Source organism: Pteropus alecto, unplaced genomic scaffold (assembly GCF_000325575.1).
Source record: "Pteropus alecto unplaced genomic scaffold, ASM32557v1 scaffold45, whole genome shotgun sequence".
In the NCBI taxonomy this organism is placed as follows: domain Eukaryota; kingdom Metazoa; phylum Chordata; class Mammalia; order Chiroptera; family Pteropodidae; genus Pteropus; species Pteropus alecto.
The window spans coordinates 12,304,361-12,322,829 of NW_006442491.1; the positions used below are offsets into that span (position 1 = coordinate 12,304,361).

Below are 18,469 nucleotides of genomic sequence, written 5' to 3' on the forward strand. Positions count from 1 at the left end.
CAGTGTGTTCGTATCTTTGGCCCTTTGCACAATTCCTAGCATTCATTAGGTGATCAATAAATGCTTGTCAATCACGAGAGGGTCATTTTACCCTCTAATCCCTCCTCTTTCTTTATTCCAGGTGTAACCTTCTGCCATTGCTCAGGCAGCAGTAGCAACTGGACTCAACCCTTCTTACTTGACACCAAATGGATGGTGTGGATGTCCTATGAAAGGCTGCACTGCTGTTCCCTAGAGATGGAGACTCAGATATAGCAGTGTGAATTGACCAGTTTTATATAAGCTGTAGCTACAATAGTGACAAGGCAATATAATTGTAATGTCCGTAAACTTTCATCGATAATTCATACATGCAAAGCACAATTTGAAGAGTTTTAAATGTATTAGTTTATTCACTTCTAAGAGTTGCCTTATCAGGTTGGTGCTAGTACCTTCATTTTACTTATGAAAACACTGACACGCGGGGCTCAAGTTCTTGGCTTAGGGCCACAACGGTAGTAAGTGACAGAGCTGGGTACAAACCCAGACAAATCAAACTTATGTTCTTCACCACTTTCTCATGCTGCCTTTTCATTATGATTTTAGAAATTGTTTGATAAAAACCCCTTCTTATCTAAGAGAAAAAAAAAAGTTGAGAGATAAATTTTCTCACAGGATTACAATAAAGAATTCACATTAATTTAACGTGAACATGAAATCTGATGCATTCATCTGTGAAGTGGATTAAATCTGAACAAATATTAACTGGGGCTTGGGCCAGAAGAAAATCTATTTGATCATTCAAAAGAGATTGCCTGGTCATGACCATCGCAATTAAAGAAATCATGAAATATTACAGTGTTGTAGTGCCATTTATCAAACTGTCTAGATGATAATTTGGTGTGCAAAGCCTCTGGAAATTTCCTTGAGGATCCTGCAATGCCTCTATTCAGTACCTTTCTTTCCCCAGAGACCTTTATTTTCCCCCATTCACCCCAAAGCATTACAGAGAGTTATCCAGGGATCTCCAACCTTGGCTGCAACATTAGAATACTTATGGGCAACTTCTTAAAAATGCAGATTCCAGGGCCTGTTCCTAGGCCTGTGAACTCCAAATGTCTAGGGGCAGAGCCTGGGAATCAGTATTTTCAAAATCTTGGATGATTTGGATACTTTGAGGGGATCCATACAGACCATTGTTAAATCGTCCAGCAACATTTTTGAATTCAATGGTATTCATATTTCTGTTCCCATGATCATCTCTATTATTCATCTGACTCCAGAGGATATTCTTATTTTCTTGATTATGTCAGAACCTGGTCACACTTACCGCTTTTCTTACACCACTGCCCTCGTCCCCAGCAACGTCAATATCCAGTCAATGAAGCCACTGAGCCTGAGATCTCACAGCCCTTCTACCCACTCATTTTTATTTTGATTTGGTTTTAGTCCCCATACGACTGCCAGTACCACACTTCCTCAAGGTTCCACAGGAGTTCCCTGCCTCCTGCATCCCCTGGCCTTCCTCTTTGCCCCTCCCTCAGACCATCTGCACTTGCTCTTTACTCTTCTAGTTCTCATTTCTCTTGATAGAAGAACTAGTTCTCATTTCTCTTGCTCCTAGAATACACATCTTTGTCTAAATCTCAGACCATCTGCACTTGCTCTTTACTCTTCTAAGAACTAGTTCTCGTTTCTCTTGCTCCTAGAATACACATCTTTGTCTAAACTGTTCAATTTAACCACAATCCAACACATATTTATTAAGCACTTACTAAATACCAGGCAATATCATAGAAACTTTGAGCTGATGACTTGGCTTTCTAGATCTTGCCATTCAAAGTGTGGCCCATGGACCAGCAGCATTGGCATTGCCAGGGATCACATTAGAAATGCAAATTCTCAGTTCCTTCCCCAGATCAACTTGAAGTCAAAATCTATAGTTTAAGAAGATTCCCAGGAGATACTTATGCATGTTATAGTTTGAGAAGCATTGTCTAGATTATTGACAAAAATGAAGACAATTTAGAAGAAACCTTCCATTATAGACTGAGTGTCTGTGTCTCACCCCACCCCGCCCCAAATTAATATATTGCAATCCTAACTCCCAATGTAATGGTGTTAGGAGGTAGAGTTTTGCAGAGGCGATTAGGTCATGAAGGTGGAGCCCTCGTGAATGGGATTAGTGCCCTCATAAAAGAGACCCCAGAGAGCTCCCTAGCTCCTTTAACCATATGAAGACACAGTAAGAAGACAGTCATCTATGAACCAGGAAGTGAGCTCTCACCAGACATTGAATTTGCAGGTGTCTTAATCTTGGACTTTCAGCCTTCAGAATTGTGAGAAATAACTGTTGTTTAAGTCACTCAATCTATGGTCATTTGTTATAGCAGCCCAAACTGACTAAAACATCCTCTCAAATTCCCTCTTCTCTGCCTCAAAAGACCTTTGGAACTTTATCTGCACTCTCTCCATTACTCCAAACTCAGCTTTCTCACTCGTGACCCAGAGATAATGTTCCTGGGGTAGTTGTGAAAGCTGAAAGGGAAAACACATGTGCAAGTATTAATAGACCTCATCATAGGTTCTTAGAGAAAGATTCTCGCCTTTGTTTTTCAACCTGTATTCTCCTACCTGTGGCAGGACCTAATCCACCATTTCATTTTCTCTTCTCAAACTTTCTACTGCACTGGACACATTCCTTTTGCATAAAAACACATTTCTCTTTTCCTTATCCTCCCAGAACCCTGAACTTTTGTTCCATCCTTGACCTTCCTTGCATTTCCATCCCCCAAGTGGAAAACTAATTGCTGCTTCCAAAGCTGCACTGCTCCACCTTCACATTCTTCAACCCCACCATCTCTCTTCCACTCCAACCTCTGGGATTCACCTGATTTTGCTTTTTCAAAATCAAAAACTTTTTCACTACTAAACTTATTGGTCATTTCTCAAGGACTTAACTTTTATTCCAGAAATTCGAACATTTTCTTAGTTCAAAGCACCCTTAGGATCTCACTAATTTTTTCATGGCACTCTTAGGCTAAAAAAATAAAATAAAATAAAATAAGTTTCATTTATTTATTAAATAATTAGGTCCAAACAACTTAAGAGTAGTACTTTGCACAGTGCCCAAAAGATGTTGCTCCCTTTCTTTAAAAAATGTAAAATATCCTACAATTCCCTTGTGAATTCAACATGGTGCCCCAGGGTGCTTTTACCCACAGTTTGGGAATCATGACTTTATCCTTCTGAAAGCATTCCAGATTTTAACCACTCTCTTACAAAACTCTCTTTCCTTAATTTAGAGTATCTCCAGCAATCTCCACAGTCACTCCTCCTCTAACTCTTTTAGGAGTTTCAATTTATTTCAGCATCATCAACTACCTTTGACCAACTCTACCTGAGGATACTCACAACCATCTTAACATTTCCACAAGCAGGTTTAGGGAGCGTCGTCTTTCGCCAAAGAAGTCACTGCATTTTCCCACTAAATATCATCATTCGGTTCCTTCTTGGGTACTTTCCCCCACTAATGAGTCATGGAGATTTTTAAATTTCTTCTGTCACCGCATATCCCATGGCTTTGTGTTAACAGTATTCTGGTGCAGATTTTCATTAACTTCAGAATAGACTTGGCAAGTATTCCTTTCCTGCCCTCAGTCTCTCCCTAGCCCTTCTACTCCATTCCCAATATTATTCCCTTTTGTGTGTATCAAATCCTTAACTGACTCTCTATCAGCAACTATGTTATGCTCCAGTTCTAAATTTCCCTTCTCGATTAGCATTCAGCATATCCAATAAACTAGGCAGTATTTTACTCTCAGAATTGTCCAGGCACACACCTGCTTCTACACTTTTTCTCATGTTATTCTTCTACCTTGATCATATTTCCATTTGAATGGGAGACAGCACTGATATAGAACATTCCCATGATTGCAGAGAGTTCCATTGGACTATGCTGCTGTAACTGCTTTTGATAAGAGAATAGAGACCAGCTAAGATCTCCCCTTGTCCATGTCCCTCTCCTTTCTAAACCAGCCTTGGTGATTCTCCCCTTTGATAGCCCAGATAACTCCAGGCCTTAGCATCTTAACTGGCTTTTTCTATAAGATATCCCTTATAGATATTTACCTTTGTACATACATACTTTATTATTCCCCTCCCCAAATTATGCTACTACTATAGTCTCCTAATCTTAATAATTTTTGGAACCCCAGGCTTTGCTTAAAATTGACACAAAAATATTGTGAATAAAATCTTTTAAGTTTTGAAACCACACTGCCCATGACCTTGGTGATAGCTATGGAGCATCATGTCCAAGCTGTGGACTGTCTTATCTGAAATACTTTCCAAACTACATAATCTTGGGATTTAAGAAGCTAAGTTTTATTGCCTCAGGAATAAATGTCTTATTGTGAAACTCAAGTGTACTTTTCTAAAATGTAGCTTTTGCATGCAACTAATAAAAAGTGTTTCTTTAGAATCCCAAAGCATATGTTTTTTTAAAAAGGACAGCGTCTCAGTGTTTAATAGGACACATATGTAAATGTTCTTCCACTGTGTGTAAATGTTCTTGTCTAAGATCGCCTTGGTTGGTCTCCCCTACTCTCTTGTATAACAGACATCTGCCTGTAACATTCTGCTCTTTCCAGATATTTTCAAAAGACCATCACTCTTACCGTGATTTTGCCCTTAAAACATTTACTGTTTTCATTTAAACTTCCTCGACTTAAGGTCTCAAAAGCAGAATGATTAATATCACGTCTTTGTTAATAATATGCCAGTATTGTCAGACTTACGTCAAACTGACAATGGGGTTATATATATAAATCAATACTTTATCTCTTTCCTACCCTTAAAAGAGAGAGCATGGTGTTCACTTATTGTTTTCTCTACCCAATACCACTTCTCCAGGAAAAGCTTCTGCTTTCTGAGAACTGGCTCTGTGCCCCATGTGGTTCCCACAGGAGCTGCTCTATTCTTTATGCCATCCCTTGGCCAAGGTAACTGGTCCAGGGAGGCATTGATTCAAGTTGGACCAGTCATGCCCTGACTTTGGCCACAGGTGACTGGTCTAAGATCGCAAGCTTGGCCAGTCATGTGACCCTAACATGGATTTCCCCAAGATTTTTCCAACCTGTCACTGAATAAAGAAATATAACTTAGAAGGGGTCAGTGCCTACATTTTCTTGACAAGGCTAAGAATATATGCTGCTTTGGAAAAGAATAATACTAATGGAGAGAGAGAGAGAGAGAGAGAAAATAGACACATACAGAGAGAGAGGGGGGCGAGAGAGAGAGAGAGAAAGAAAGAGAGAGAGAGAGAGAGATATTTCTGGTGCCTATTTCTCTTTGTTTTCCCTTCCCCCAGTTTGGAAAGTTATTTTTTTCTTAGGTGATCCACTCTATGTATTTTTGTAGCATATACTCTTGTTGTCTAAGTTAGTCCATCATGAGTTTCTGTAACTTGAAACCAAGAGAACCCTTATCAAAGAAATAAAATTAAAAATTTCACTGCCTTATACCCAAATAACATGGAAGAACCTCTGCTTTTTGTGCTCAGGGTTTCTATTGCATGAAATGTAAAAATATGACCCAGGAGAGGAATTTTCCACACAATAATTGAAATGCTTTTTAATTATTTTAGGGTACACTCACTTTTGGTGTATTTATTAATAGACAGGCTCTACTCAAAGACCCCATCAATCATGTATGCATTAACCACAAAACTCACTAAAGAAAAAAAAGAAGAAAAGATTAGCTTAAAATTCCTAGGAAATAAAACAAGAGGGTATGTGGTAAACTGAAATGCAGTAAACAACATTCAATTTTAACTTTTAGTATGATTTTTTTTCTGGCCCAAAGGAATAGACACATTTCAATAATTTTGCTATTTGTTTATCACTCATAGTTGAATGTTTCAAACCTTTTAAGGAGTGAAAAAGGAAAGTCCCAGGGGAATATAATTTCATGCTTGTTCTCAAATCTGTGCTGAATTTCCCTTGGTTTAGTCATTTGAGGGTGAAATAATGGTTTCCATGGAAGAGAATAATTCCTAGACTGTAGCTCAAAAGGGATAAAAAATATGTGGACAGAAATTGGCATCTTTGGAGTCTCTTCTAAGAAAGATAATTTTAGGAAATAGGCAAAAAGTTAAGTAGGGAATGTTCTCACTTCAGACAACTCATCTTCCTTCCCCTTCCACTAATATCTAGAGAAGGTATCTCCTTCTGCTCTGCTAGTCAAAGTACCCACTCTGAGTTTTCACCATGAATCATTTGTTTTTCTTCTACAAAGAATTAAGTTGTGATGCTTCTAAACTAAGTAATGACCTGTGGACTAAGCACATTACTGACAGTTTATAAACGAGGTGGATGTTTATACTGGGATGTAACCTTGCCATTCAAACTGAGAAATATTCATTCATTCATCAACCAATATTTACTGAGTACCTATGCAGTACTAGATACTATGCTAGTGTGGGTGGTCCAACTGTGAGCTGACCAACAAGCCCTGTCCACATGGAGCTGACATTCTCCACTAGCTCTCTGTTCTTTCAGGAGGAGAAATTCTTAGACCAAAGGGGCAACTATCTTGATCATAAAATTAATTTTTAAATTTCTATAGCTAAACAAAATTTACAGCTTCTTATTTGAATCTAAATGTTTAGAATCCTTGGAATTTTTTTTCATGCTGGGCAAAGAAATAAATAAAAGTGGAAATCTGACCAAAACTCCTAGTTGATGTCAATAAATTGGCCCCGTGAATGCATAACATTTAACATTTTCACTTTTAAATTATGCCAAAGTAAATGTCAGCTTTTTAGCTTTCTGGGAATGTAAATGGATCAATGTAACATACTCCCTTGAATGATATTTTGGGTATACTTTTATGAAGCTATCGACTGGAAATATTTTCAAACTCTAAAAAAAATCAAGAAATTTGATAAAGGGAGCTTTCGTTGTTCTGTCTAGTTTATCAATCTAGATGATGCCTGGGCTTTGCCATCTCAATTCTCTGAGGCTTGTTTCTTCACTAGTAAAATATAATATCTAAATTACCTCTAATGTTCTTTTGGTAAATTATAAAATTATATTATTCCATGGTGTAAGTGTTTTTGGTATTCAATAATGGTTTAAAATACCCTGAAAATAATTTTAAAAGCATGAGTTTATGGCCATGAAATATTCATTTTAATGATAAAGGTAATTTTTATGATAAAAGAAGTTTCACTTAAAATGATTCATATATAGCTTTAAGCAAAAATTTATAACAGACCAAAGAATTATCCCTTTGTAATTATAAATGCTAATGAAGGTGCTTGCAAGAGTTATCAAAAAGCTGATGTTTTATCACAAATGATGCAAGTACGAGTTTCTTGAATGAAATAATTAAAATAAAAGCAAATGAGAAAATGTTTGCATTTGACCAAGACAAATTATATTATGAAACCAGCTGAAGAAAAAACTCAAACCACTAAATTTTAGGATGGGACTTCATAATTCTAAAAGATATCAAGGTCATTTAATTTAGAATAAATGAAATAAATATATTATTCATCACTCAAAAGTGAGAAAGTAGCAAACATATTCAAACTGGAGGTGTTCAAATAATTTGCAAAGAAGACCTGGCTAAAAGAGACATGATTTGCCCTGTGGTTTGTAACTAAAATAGCAATAAATCAAGGGCTTAATATTTCAACAGTTCATTTGGAAGCTAGACACAGAAGAGCTGCTCATGAAGATAAATACAACATGTCAGCCACTTTTTTTCTTAATGTAAAATATATCATGTCAGCATCCTACACTTGCCAGATGGAATGCAATGAGTCCTGTAATTCCAGAGGGCACAAACTAAATTATCAGACTTGTGGATTCTATTTTGGAATTTTCCTTTCAGCAGAATCTCTTCTGTACCCTAAGCTTTTTTAAGTTGACACAAGTCAGAACTATTATTTTCTTTGCCTTTGGGGAGGGTTCTATTTATTGACTTTTCACCCCCAATCTTACCTAAATAGTCAATATTAGCACATAAGAATATATTAAGACTTAAACTGTGCACATACACAAAAGAAAAACCAAAGTAAAAAGTGTATTGCTTTAAACTGAAATTCCTAATTATTATTTTAAAAAGTTTGAGAGTTGGACCATCTCTGTATTCTATAATTTAAGTGAAACTAGCATTACAGCCAGAGGAAAACTTAACAAGCATTCTTGTACAGCCTTTTTATTTTAGAAATGAGAATGCAGACACTTAAGAAGTGAACTGTTTTAGCTACATATCTGAAAATGGAAGTCATATCTCCTCACCCTAAATCTTGTTCAAATTGTCCTTTGGTAAAGAATGATGCTATGTTCTAGGCAGTGTGTTAAGTTTCCATGAATTGTTTTACTGAATCTCACATCCAAACTAGTAACTCCTCTAAGCAAGAAATAGAGTATACTTCCCTATCTCTGGAATCTGGGCAAGTCTTTGGTTTGGCCAAAGAAGGAGGAAGACACAAGACCTCTTAAGAGAACTTGCCCACTTCTACTTCTTCTCAATTGGATACCTTTCCAACTTCTTCATGAACAAGCCCAGGCTAGCCTACTGGATGGTGAGAAATGTGTATCAGTCATCTATGTTGACCCAGGCAATGGTCAGCCAACCTCTAGAAGTAGCACCCCTAGGTGACTGGCAGCTGAACCAAAGACACATAAATGAGCCCAGCCAAGACCAGAAGAACCATCCAGGTGAATCAAGCTCAAAATGCTATACCTAGAACCGTGAGCTAAATAAATAGTCCTTGTTTTAATTCAGTAAGTCTTAGGGCGTGTGTTACATAACAAAGCTAACTGATAAAGATGGGCATAAAGTAGGCTTGACTTCAGGAACTGTGCTCTTAACCACTCTAAGCCCCTGAAGGCAGGGACCACATTGGGGCTTGGTCCACATGGAGTCCTTCCACCAGTATGAGGTCCACAGTAGACCTTCAATACTTCTGGTGAGTGAATGAATATATAAGCATATTTCATACTCTCTAACTTGCCCAACATCCTAAAATAATAAATGAAAAGATACAGTATGAATTACGTGGGTCCAAAGAACAGGAATCAGTTCAACAGAAGAAGAGACAATAGATGTGAACAGGCAGTTTGTGGAAAAAAGGAATACAATGGCCAATACATATATGGAAATATGCTTATTTTTGCTCATAATTAAAGCAATAGAATTTAAGATCAATATCATTTTTAAACACACACACACACACACACACACACACACACACAAAGAACAACATGAACTCTATTAGGGCTATCTAATGATGATCAGGAAAACTGACAAGAACACATTTTGACAATTTTTTATTCTTTATTTCACTAATAAATTCTTTTATTTATTTGTTATTTCTTGTTTGTTTGTTTGGTAAAGACTGTAAAGTTTTTGGGAAAGCTAAGTCATTTATTTCTGCAGAAAAAATGACCCTGTGGTAAAGTCAGAATATTGGAGGAAGACAGAGAACACTACCCCAACTATAGTAGAGATATTTCCTGACACTGCAATTGCTCCTGGCACACATACTTCAGCTGGGCAACCATAGAAGGAAGAAAATTTAAGGTTGGCTCCCAGACAGGCAGCAATAGCAAATAGTGCTGATAGAAATCATCAAAAAGAAGGTGAAGAGCTCCCTCAGGCTGCAGCAGGATGTCAAAAATTGCAATACATATTTATATTTGAACTTAAAAATTCCTAGGCAATTGTAAAAAATAAAGTTGAGTAAAAACAATGTTTTGTGTACACTATCTAATTATCCTTTCTTACAATTCAATGAAGTAAGGATTATTCTTATCTTCATTGAACAAATGAGAAAACTAAAGTTCAGAGTGGTCATGTAGCTACTCAGTGGGGGAGCACTAGGCAGAAATGATGATGTTTCACGCAAGACCCACACTCGCATCTTGTTGGGCTATCCATTCACAGCTAATCAGTATTCACCCAGAGCTTTCACTATGAAACAGTGGGATTGGCAGGGAATTGGGAACTCAAGTGGATAGGTACCGATGCTGGTTTGGGGCCCATGAATGATTACTAGTGGGACAGGCAGGCAGATGTATAAGAAGAATATGAGCCGTTAAAGTCAAGGTGAAGGAAGGGAAAAATGAAAAAGATTAGAACATGTGAGAGATTTAAAATATGAGAAAGAGGAGAAAAGGTAGGAAGCAAAGCAAAAAAAAAACAAAACAAGCCTCTGCAAAGGATAAAGAGTGCGACAACTGTGAGAGAAAAATGAGAAAAATCTTTTATTGAAACCACTAAGAAGGAGGAAGAAGAAGACAAAATGGAGGAGGGTCATGCACAACTGTGATTGAGGAGGGACCCACGGACAGCAACAGAAAATCCTCTCTCACTAGGCAAAGTGAGAGTGTTTAGCCTTGATTGTGATGCTGGGCTGATTACTGTGAGTGATAAAGAACCCTCAGAGGGATCCCCTAAGAATTTTCTTCACTTACCAAAGTCACTTTAAAATTCAAACCAAACCCTAATGGTATAGGCAACACTCAGGGTCAACCTGTGGTGGCTGATGAAAACAGATAAACAAATTAGAGCCAATTCTCCAACCCTGTAGGTCTCCCTGGGAACAAGGGTCCTTAATTTGGGTCCACAGACTCTCACAATATCTATGGAGAGATTTCAGGAGCGCAGGAACTGGAATGGGGTTGGGGAACTTACATCTTTATTTTCACCCAACTTTATCTGAAAGTAACATTCTCTGCTATTGCAAATATAGGTGAGAAATCACAGGAGTGATTTCCATAGCACCTGTACCTTTGTCACCAATAGATACTCACCTAAATTAATGATCAAGCTGTCAATAGTGGAGAGCACGATGTACTGCCCATTTCAACTAAAACGAATTTTAGGCTTACCAAAAATACATTTTGAGCAAAGATAATGATCCATAGGCTTTGAAACTATGCTTCTTCAACTTGAATGTGGAACAAGTCACCCAGGACTCCTATTAAAATGCAAATCGTGATTTAGCATGTCTGGATGGGGCCTGGGACTCTGCATGTCTAACAAGCTTCTAGGTGATTGGGGTACTACACTTGGAGTAACCAGGCTGCAGAGCTATTTAGATGGAAGGCTTTAAGGATAAAGATCCTTTTGGACAGGTATAAAAAATTCTTTGAAGTTGTAGAGTCTATATCACTTGGTGTGCATTTTTATACCTCCCATGATAATATAAACAATTCCTTCAAAAATATTCTCTTGGTGTTTATCAGTTTACAGAATTTAGGCAAATTGTTCTTATAACTGTGTTTTCATATCGATTTATTGATATCTTTAATATTGCATTTATCACAGGTAATATAACTGTTTATAATACATGCTCCCTAAATGTGTAGTGATAATGTCTTCTTCATCTTTATCTTCAGTGTCAATCAGAACGTTTTGAAAATAATAATTTTTTAATGAACATTTAACAGGGAGTTTATCGATGTCATGGTTTCTTTCTAGATCCTTGAACCATGGGTACTGGCATTTGAAATGTACGATCCTTAACCAAAACACATTTGTATTTAATTCCCAAAGCAATTTTTGGAGCTGAAATAATTTCTGTTTAATTTTCCACGTCACCTAAATATTCCTTTTTACCTGGGCCTACTCAATTTTTAATTACATTTCCATTTGTCTAATTTAGCCTAAATTCAGAACCACACCCAAAGATAGAGCTGACACTTCTGCACGCCTTTCAGTCAAAAGAATTTCCGGCAGAACAATTTCTGGTTATTACAAATAGAGTTGATATAAAGTTCCGGTACACAAATTAGTTAAAGGCGTGTAGTATAAATTGTACATGCCCCCAAATAACCATAAAATAAACTTTGTTTGATTCTAAAGACAAGGTGTTTGGGCCTTAGCCTTCTTAAAGAAGGCCCATACATGTGTATTCAAAGGAGCTGAGGCTTTATTGGAAACCCAAATCCAGTTTAAAAACCATTGACCTGTACACTTTAACTGAGTGAATATGTGAAATAAAGCTGTTAATAGAAAAAAAAGAGAAGCACAGTATCCCAGTCATCGTAATGAAGGAGTTGGCTGTGTGCTCTAAGTAGATGTAAGGTCATTATGATAACTTTGGCTTGGAATCTGAATTAGTGGAGGTAGCTGCTTAATGGTAATAAAGTAGGGGTTCTAGAGTCAGAGGACTAAGTTCAAATTCCAACTGCACCGCTTTCTAGTTGTGGAACTTTGGGAAAGTCACTAAATTTCTGGGTAAGATTTTTTAACCTGCCAAATGGGCTGACAATAGTATCAAACTCCAGTGGATATATAAAGAGGGTTAAATTGGACAATTCCTGTAAATGGCTTAGCACAGTGTGTGGCCTAATGGTGATCGTTCAATAGATGATGCCATTTAAATTTTTTATGATGACTATTTTCTGGAGTACTAAGGATGGGGTATTGGAGAATGCCAGATTCTCCAATACCCAAGACCCAGCAGTGGTTGTAGCTGGGTACCAAAGCCATTATATCCCATTAAAATCCCCTTTCATTTTCTTGGGTCTGTCAAGATAATTCCTTCCTTATACCAAACCTGACTGCTCCCTATCTTTCACTGCTTAGATTTTATTTCAGTAGTTCACAAGCCAGGTGGCCCATCAAAATTATGTGGAGTTTGTTAAAGATAAATCCTTGAGTCTCAATTTAGGTATGGGGCAGTGAGTCTTGAAATGTGGTCCTGGGATCAGCATCACCAGCCTTAAAAGAGGCCTGTTGAATTGGAAATTCAGGGTAGGACCCAACAATCTGTTTTAACAAACTCTTTAGGTGATCCTGATGCATACTTAAGTTGACAATATTAATCAAGAGGAATCTGATATTTGATAAGCTCCTGATGTGATTTTGGCCTTCTCATTTGCATATTGTCACCGGGGAACCAGTACTAAAACAAGGCATTATACTGAATTGCCTAATACACACTCATGGCTAACATATCAACCAATTTCCAATGTGCAAGCAAAAACAGCCTCAGAATTCTCTTAGATGGACAGGACTTCAGCAAAAAAATTGGACACATCATACAAACACTTCTCAGAACCCATTTCCTCTGGAGACACTACTTTAATTTCTATTAAGCTTACTTATTTGTTCTGCTTTTGGCACAAGCTGGTTCTCAAGGACATTTATTGATTGTTTCATTTAATTTATCTGTCACCATATATTCATCGCATCTTTCCTAGGTGCCTAGGCATTGACAACAATAGAGAGAATGTTACAATTCATGAGAATACATTTTAGAGCACAAAACTGATCATTAACAGATGATGACATTTCCTTTCATAGGGAGCCTCAGTAATTGGGTAGATAACAGTCCATGTTGGCCATTTAGATACTGACTTTCCTAAATAAAGGAGAGTGGGCTGTGTAAGTTTTTTTAGTTCTTGAAAAGCCCAATGATACAACAACAAAAAAAAGTATTTGCAGCATGTTCTTAATTTTTTTAAAGGTGTTTTCTAATTCCTTGTGAGATTTCAAAGCTCTCAAAAAACTATTATAACTCAAAAATAAGTTAGTGAAAGTAAAAACTATAAAACATAGCCTCATTAAGGAACAGAGAAGAGCGCGGTAAAGATGCTAAAATAGTGAAGCTTATAAAATATTAATGTGACGAACACTATGCAATTTCCAATTTTAAGAAATGATAATTTTGTAGCTTTTTAAAACCCAAATAGTATGTTTTGATTGTATTTGTGCTTGTAAGTTAAGCACATGTTAAAGCACATGTCAGAATATGGATCTAAAAAATGTGTCTTACTTCTCTCCATAAACTAGCATCAAAATAAGATGATTGGGTATGGAAGCAAAAGGAAGGTGCCAGCCAGACCTGTGGCTGTCTTCCTTTAAGTTATCCAAGGGCATTAAATGTTTTCTATAGAAAAGAGGGTTCCAGCCATACAAACCTATATCACATACCAGTTTAATATGTTCTCGCTTCTGGTACTTTTCACTATAATACTGTTCTTGTCGAAGATTCAGCAGCTGTTGCTGTTGCTTGTCCTTTAAGTCTATTAACTTTTGGGTCATTTCAGCATCCAGGGCAGCAAGATCTTGCTCAATCATCGATGAACCATGGTCAGGGCTGCTGGGTTCTGATCTGCAGAAACACAGAGCTTGACTCAAAAAACATGCAGGTCATAGTAAGAGGGAGGGAAGGTGGTTCACCAGAATTCCTCTTAGAGAGACCTCTGTGTTAGAAAATAAATATTTTGCTAAGCCACTTGAAGTACAGGCTGATACCCTGAAGACAATCCTAGCAGTAGAGGGTCCCCAAACACAGAAAATGGGAGAAATCTGTGTTATTCCAGAAGAAGGTAGAGGCAGAAAAGCAAGCCAGGAGGCCTGGGGCTCTGGCGGTGCCGGTGGAGAGACTGATAATCCCCAAGGGGAGAACAGTGCCTATTAAAGATTTTTAAATCTTTTATCTTTTTATGTACTGCAGGTGGCATGTATAATGTAATTCCTAGCTACATTTCTCCTCTGACAGCTTCAGCAGACTCTGCATTGACTGAAATCTGTTGGGGGAGTTGAAGAGGTGCTGTGTTTTGCATTTGGATGATGTGGATTGAAAACAGGATGTGCAGACAACATGTGCTGGCAAACCCTCCCAGCCAACATATTCTATTTAACAGATATTTAGAAGTTTAGGACTAATGTTGAAATAAATCAAAGCAATTCTCACTAACTTCTTATTGTGTTAAAACATATGGTGTGATTCCTTCCAGTTTTGTTAAGAAGACAGTATTGGGAACGGGAAACAAAAGCAGGTCTGCTCTTTTCATTTACATGGAAACCTCTGAAGAAGAAAAAAATAAAACTAAACCACCTAAGATATCCAGCACATCAGATTCTGTTTCTACGTTTTTACCTTGCAGTCAAGTAGAACAGGTAGAAGACGTCTCTTAGAATCAGGTGGCACAAATTCCTGATGTTTTCTATGTGAATTAGGCTAGCATCAGTGGTGCCACATGGAGAGGCAGTTGGTTAAAGCCAGTGTTAGGATCCTACTTTGTCAAATAAGGGATGCAGAATTCCCTCACATGTTTGTATTTGCATTTTTATGTGCAGTGCTGCGAAATGAGAATGAACACTTTACCAGGCACCCAGATCCCGATACACGAGAATCGCATGGCAACCTGGAGGTGGCCCTCCACCTTGGTATGAATACAAGTTTTCTTAATTACCATCAGAATTGAGTGGCATCACTGAGATGACCTCCACCGAGGTGCGAACATGAAATTCATTTATCATCTTTTGTAGCAGGAAGTCAGTATAGCCAGAACAATGAGTCACAACCACTACAGCAGAGACAACTCATTGTTGACCACTCAGCATGGGCTACGCACTCTTTGGCTTTCACAACAACCCAGAGGTGGGTATGACCACCTCTAGTTGACATCTGAAAAAACTGAGTCTCAATGAAACAATGCCTAAGGACACAGTACAGAGGGCAGCAGTGTAGCTCACCAAGGGCAGACATATAAGAAAGGGCAAAGTCTACGCTCTTAAGTGCAACACAGAATCACTGTACGCCAGTCTCTGGACAGAAACTATCCTTAAATGATCTGCTCTTCTTATTGTGTGGAAAGCTCAGTTAAGATGATGGATATTTGAATAAAAAACTCATCTAACGAACATGATGCCCATTTATAACTCTGAGGTATTTTCAGGATTTTAAGGTGATCAAAGGGCATGGGACCTCAGTGGTTTTGCCTCATAAAGAAAAATTTCTTTTGATACTAGATGCTTAGGGATTTTTGTTTGATTTTTGAGGGGCAGTATAAAAAATAACCAAGGGAACAATGTTTCTGTATCTTCTGTATAAACAGAGTTGAAAACATTCCCCGTTGCCTAATGTTGCTGTATAAGAGCCATGAGATGAATTCTTTCATAATTTAATACTGGGAAAATGTTTGTCTCTCTTGGAAAAGCAAGCCAGTTTCCTTTAATCAGATAAGGAGAATTGTCTAACCCACATTTCCTCTTCTCAGAAGCTAAGAGCTAAATTCAGTGTTCAAGGACAGAAATTACATTAAATGTTTGGTGCTGTCCAGTAGAAATATAACATGAGTCCGTGTATTTGATTTTTTTTCTACATATGTGATTAAAAATTTTTAGCAGTTACCTTGAAAATTAAAAAGAAATGAGTGAAATTAATTTAATAATATATTTTATATAACCTAATACACCCCGAATCTCATTCAACATGCAAATAAAATGAAGTCAATGTAAATCCAAATAAAAATATGAGCTATTATTTATTCTTTTCTTTTTTTAGTGAAGTCTTTGAAATCTGGTATGTATTTTATACTTAGAGCACATTTTAATTTCTATGAGCCATTTTCCAAGGGCTCAGTAGTCACATGTGGCTAGTGACTCCCGTATTGGACAGCAGGTCTAAATAGCTGGTAGCCATTTGGTCTGTGTGTATGTATATGTGCGTTGTTTTTCTTTTTCTATTTTCGTAGGATTTTTACACACATCTTCTATGATGTTACTTCAACATTCTGCTGGAAGTTTGCATGATATGACTTCTAAGTAAATAAATATGTGAATACACAAATGACTTCACACATATCACTAAAATACAAATTTAGGAGAAGTGTTAGGCCAAGCTTTACTGGAACTGTGTGTGTACTTGTGGGTAAATGTCAATGCCTTTAACTTTCAGCTTCTTCCCTGAAGAAGTGACAAAATTACACCTAGGCAGCTTCTAAAACTGCTCCAGTTCTGAGAAATGATGATTTAGTTGATTTTTAAAATCCAAGTACTGGCTTTTGATTGCGCTTTTAAGTTAAGCACATGTTAAATCATGTGTCACAATATGGATATAAAAAATACACCTTACCTCTCTCTATAACCTGGCATCGAGACAAGATTATTCAGTTAAAAATTGAAAGGAAGGATATAGTACAACCTGTCTGACTCTTAGTTCACTAACAGGTAGCTTACATGCTCACATAGTTTTCTGCATTACCATATCAGCTACTTGCAGGTGATAATTGTGTGGGTCATGTTAATTGCTATGTCCTCTGGAGCATACAGTAATCACTCAATAAATACTTGTCGAATGAATGGATGGGAGATACTTCTTCCCAGCAAGTCTGGGTACATGGGACTTCGGGGAACCCCTAGGTACAAACACAAGGGTTACCTGTAGAGGGCTTTGTAGGTTTTAGATGGGGCAGCAAAAGATATTTGAGACTTCTCTTTTCTGTAAGACGAGTTGCCTCTTCAACTAGGTTCTAGGTACATGGAAAAATTTCATGCCCACTAATTTGGCAGCCGTAATATGGGAAGTCAGAGAATTGGTATTGGGCTCTTAGGCTAGAACTCCAGGGTAGGACTTCCTGAAAATCTATTCTGAGAATTTGGTCAAATAAAGAAATTTAGTCCACAGGCAAAACTGAGCTGAGATAACACAAGAGCTACAGAAAATGGAGGGAGTTGGGTGACTTTCCTTCTTGCAGTGGTATAGATCCAAACTATGGTACAAAACATCAAAAATCCATGTAAATGACTCTCTTCCTTCATGTCATAAAACCAACATTACTCATTCAACTTACTTTTTCTTACTATCCTTTCTGGCTGTCTTTTCTAAAGCTGCTCTCCTTCTCAAGTAGTCATTCTGAATTTCATTATATTTTGTAGTGTGTTCTTTGATAAGGTCAGTGGTTTTCTTGTGGTGTCTCTTAACCAGATCTTTCATTTCTTTGTAGTGCTTCTTTTGAAGTTTCACAAACGATTTCTGTTGCTTTAGCTCTTCAATAGTCTGTGCTTCCACTTCTGCAACAAAAGAGTGTAAGAGCTGACAGACATGGCGGAACCGAAAGTACAGATGCACGGAGGAGCAGCAACCTGCTTGTAGAGCAATATTTGTCTGATCCTAGTCAGCTGGAGCTTAAGAACAGAGCTTTGATGTCAAACATATCTGGATTCCAGTGTGGCTCCATCACTTGCTAACTTTGTGACTATGTTACCAAATTTCTCAAAGACTCAATTTTTTCACTCAGAACTTTTTAAGAAAGTTTGGGTTCCCTACAGAGCCCAAGAGAGGGATTCAGGTGCATGTGATTTACTAGGAAGGGGCTTAAGAGGAGGGGAGTGAGGGCAGCAAAAGGGAAAGGAAAGTATCCAAACAAGGATGTGGTCTTGAATGGAGTTTGGCTTCTGCCTGATTCCACAGGGAGCTCTGGAGTGTGAACTGTACCACAGAGTTGGTCTCACCCTGAGTCAAGATGGTCAGCACTTGCGTATTTGGCGGAGTCGGGGGGCGGGGGGAGGCACGGTGTACTGGGAGGGGCTTCTTTTTGGCTGAGGGCAATTTTCAGGAGCCGGGGAAGCTATGAGCTGTTAGCAGCCAACATTCACCACAGAGATGGGTGTACAAGACAATAAAGAGGATCTGAGTGGGGCACTAACAGCATCCACCTTAAGGATCGCAATA

The 18,469-nt window shown here is 37.8% G+C and overlaps 1 protein-coding gene across 1 annotated transcript in view; it reads right to left on the reverse strand.

Moving 5' to 3' along the window:
* The window catches only part of PLCB1 (phospholipase C beta 1), a 618,667-nt gene that overhangs the window by 77,671 nt on the left and 522,527 nt on the right, over nucleotides 1–18,469 (reverse strand). The window contains exon 27 of the mRNA XM_006921600.3: nucleotides 13,939–14,119. Coding sequence (XP_006921662.1) covers nucleotides 13,939–14,119 — 181 coding nt within the window. The remainder of the gene's footprint in view (nucleotides 1–13,938; nucleotides 14,120–18,469) is intronic.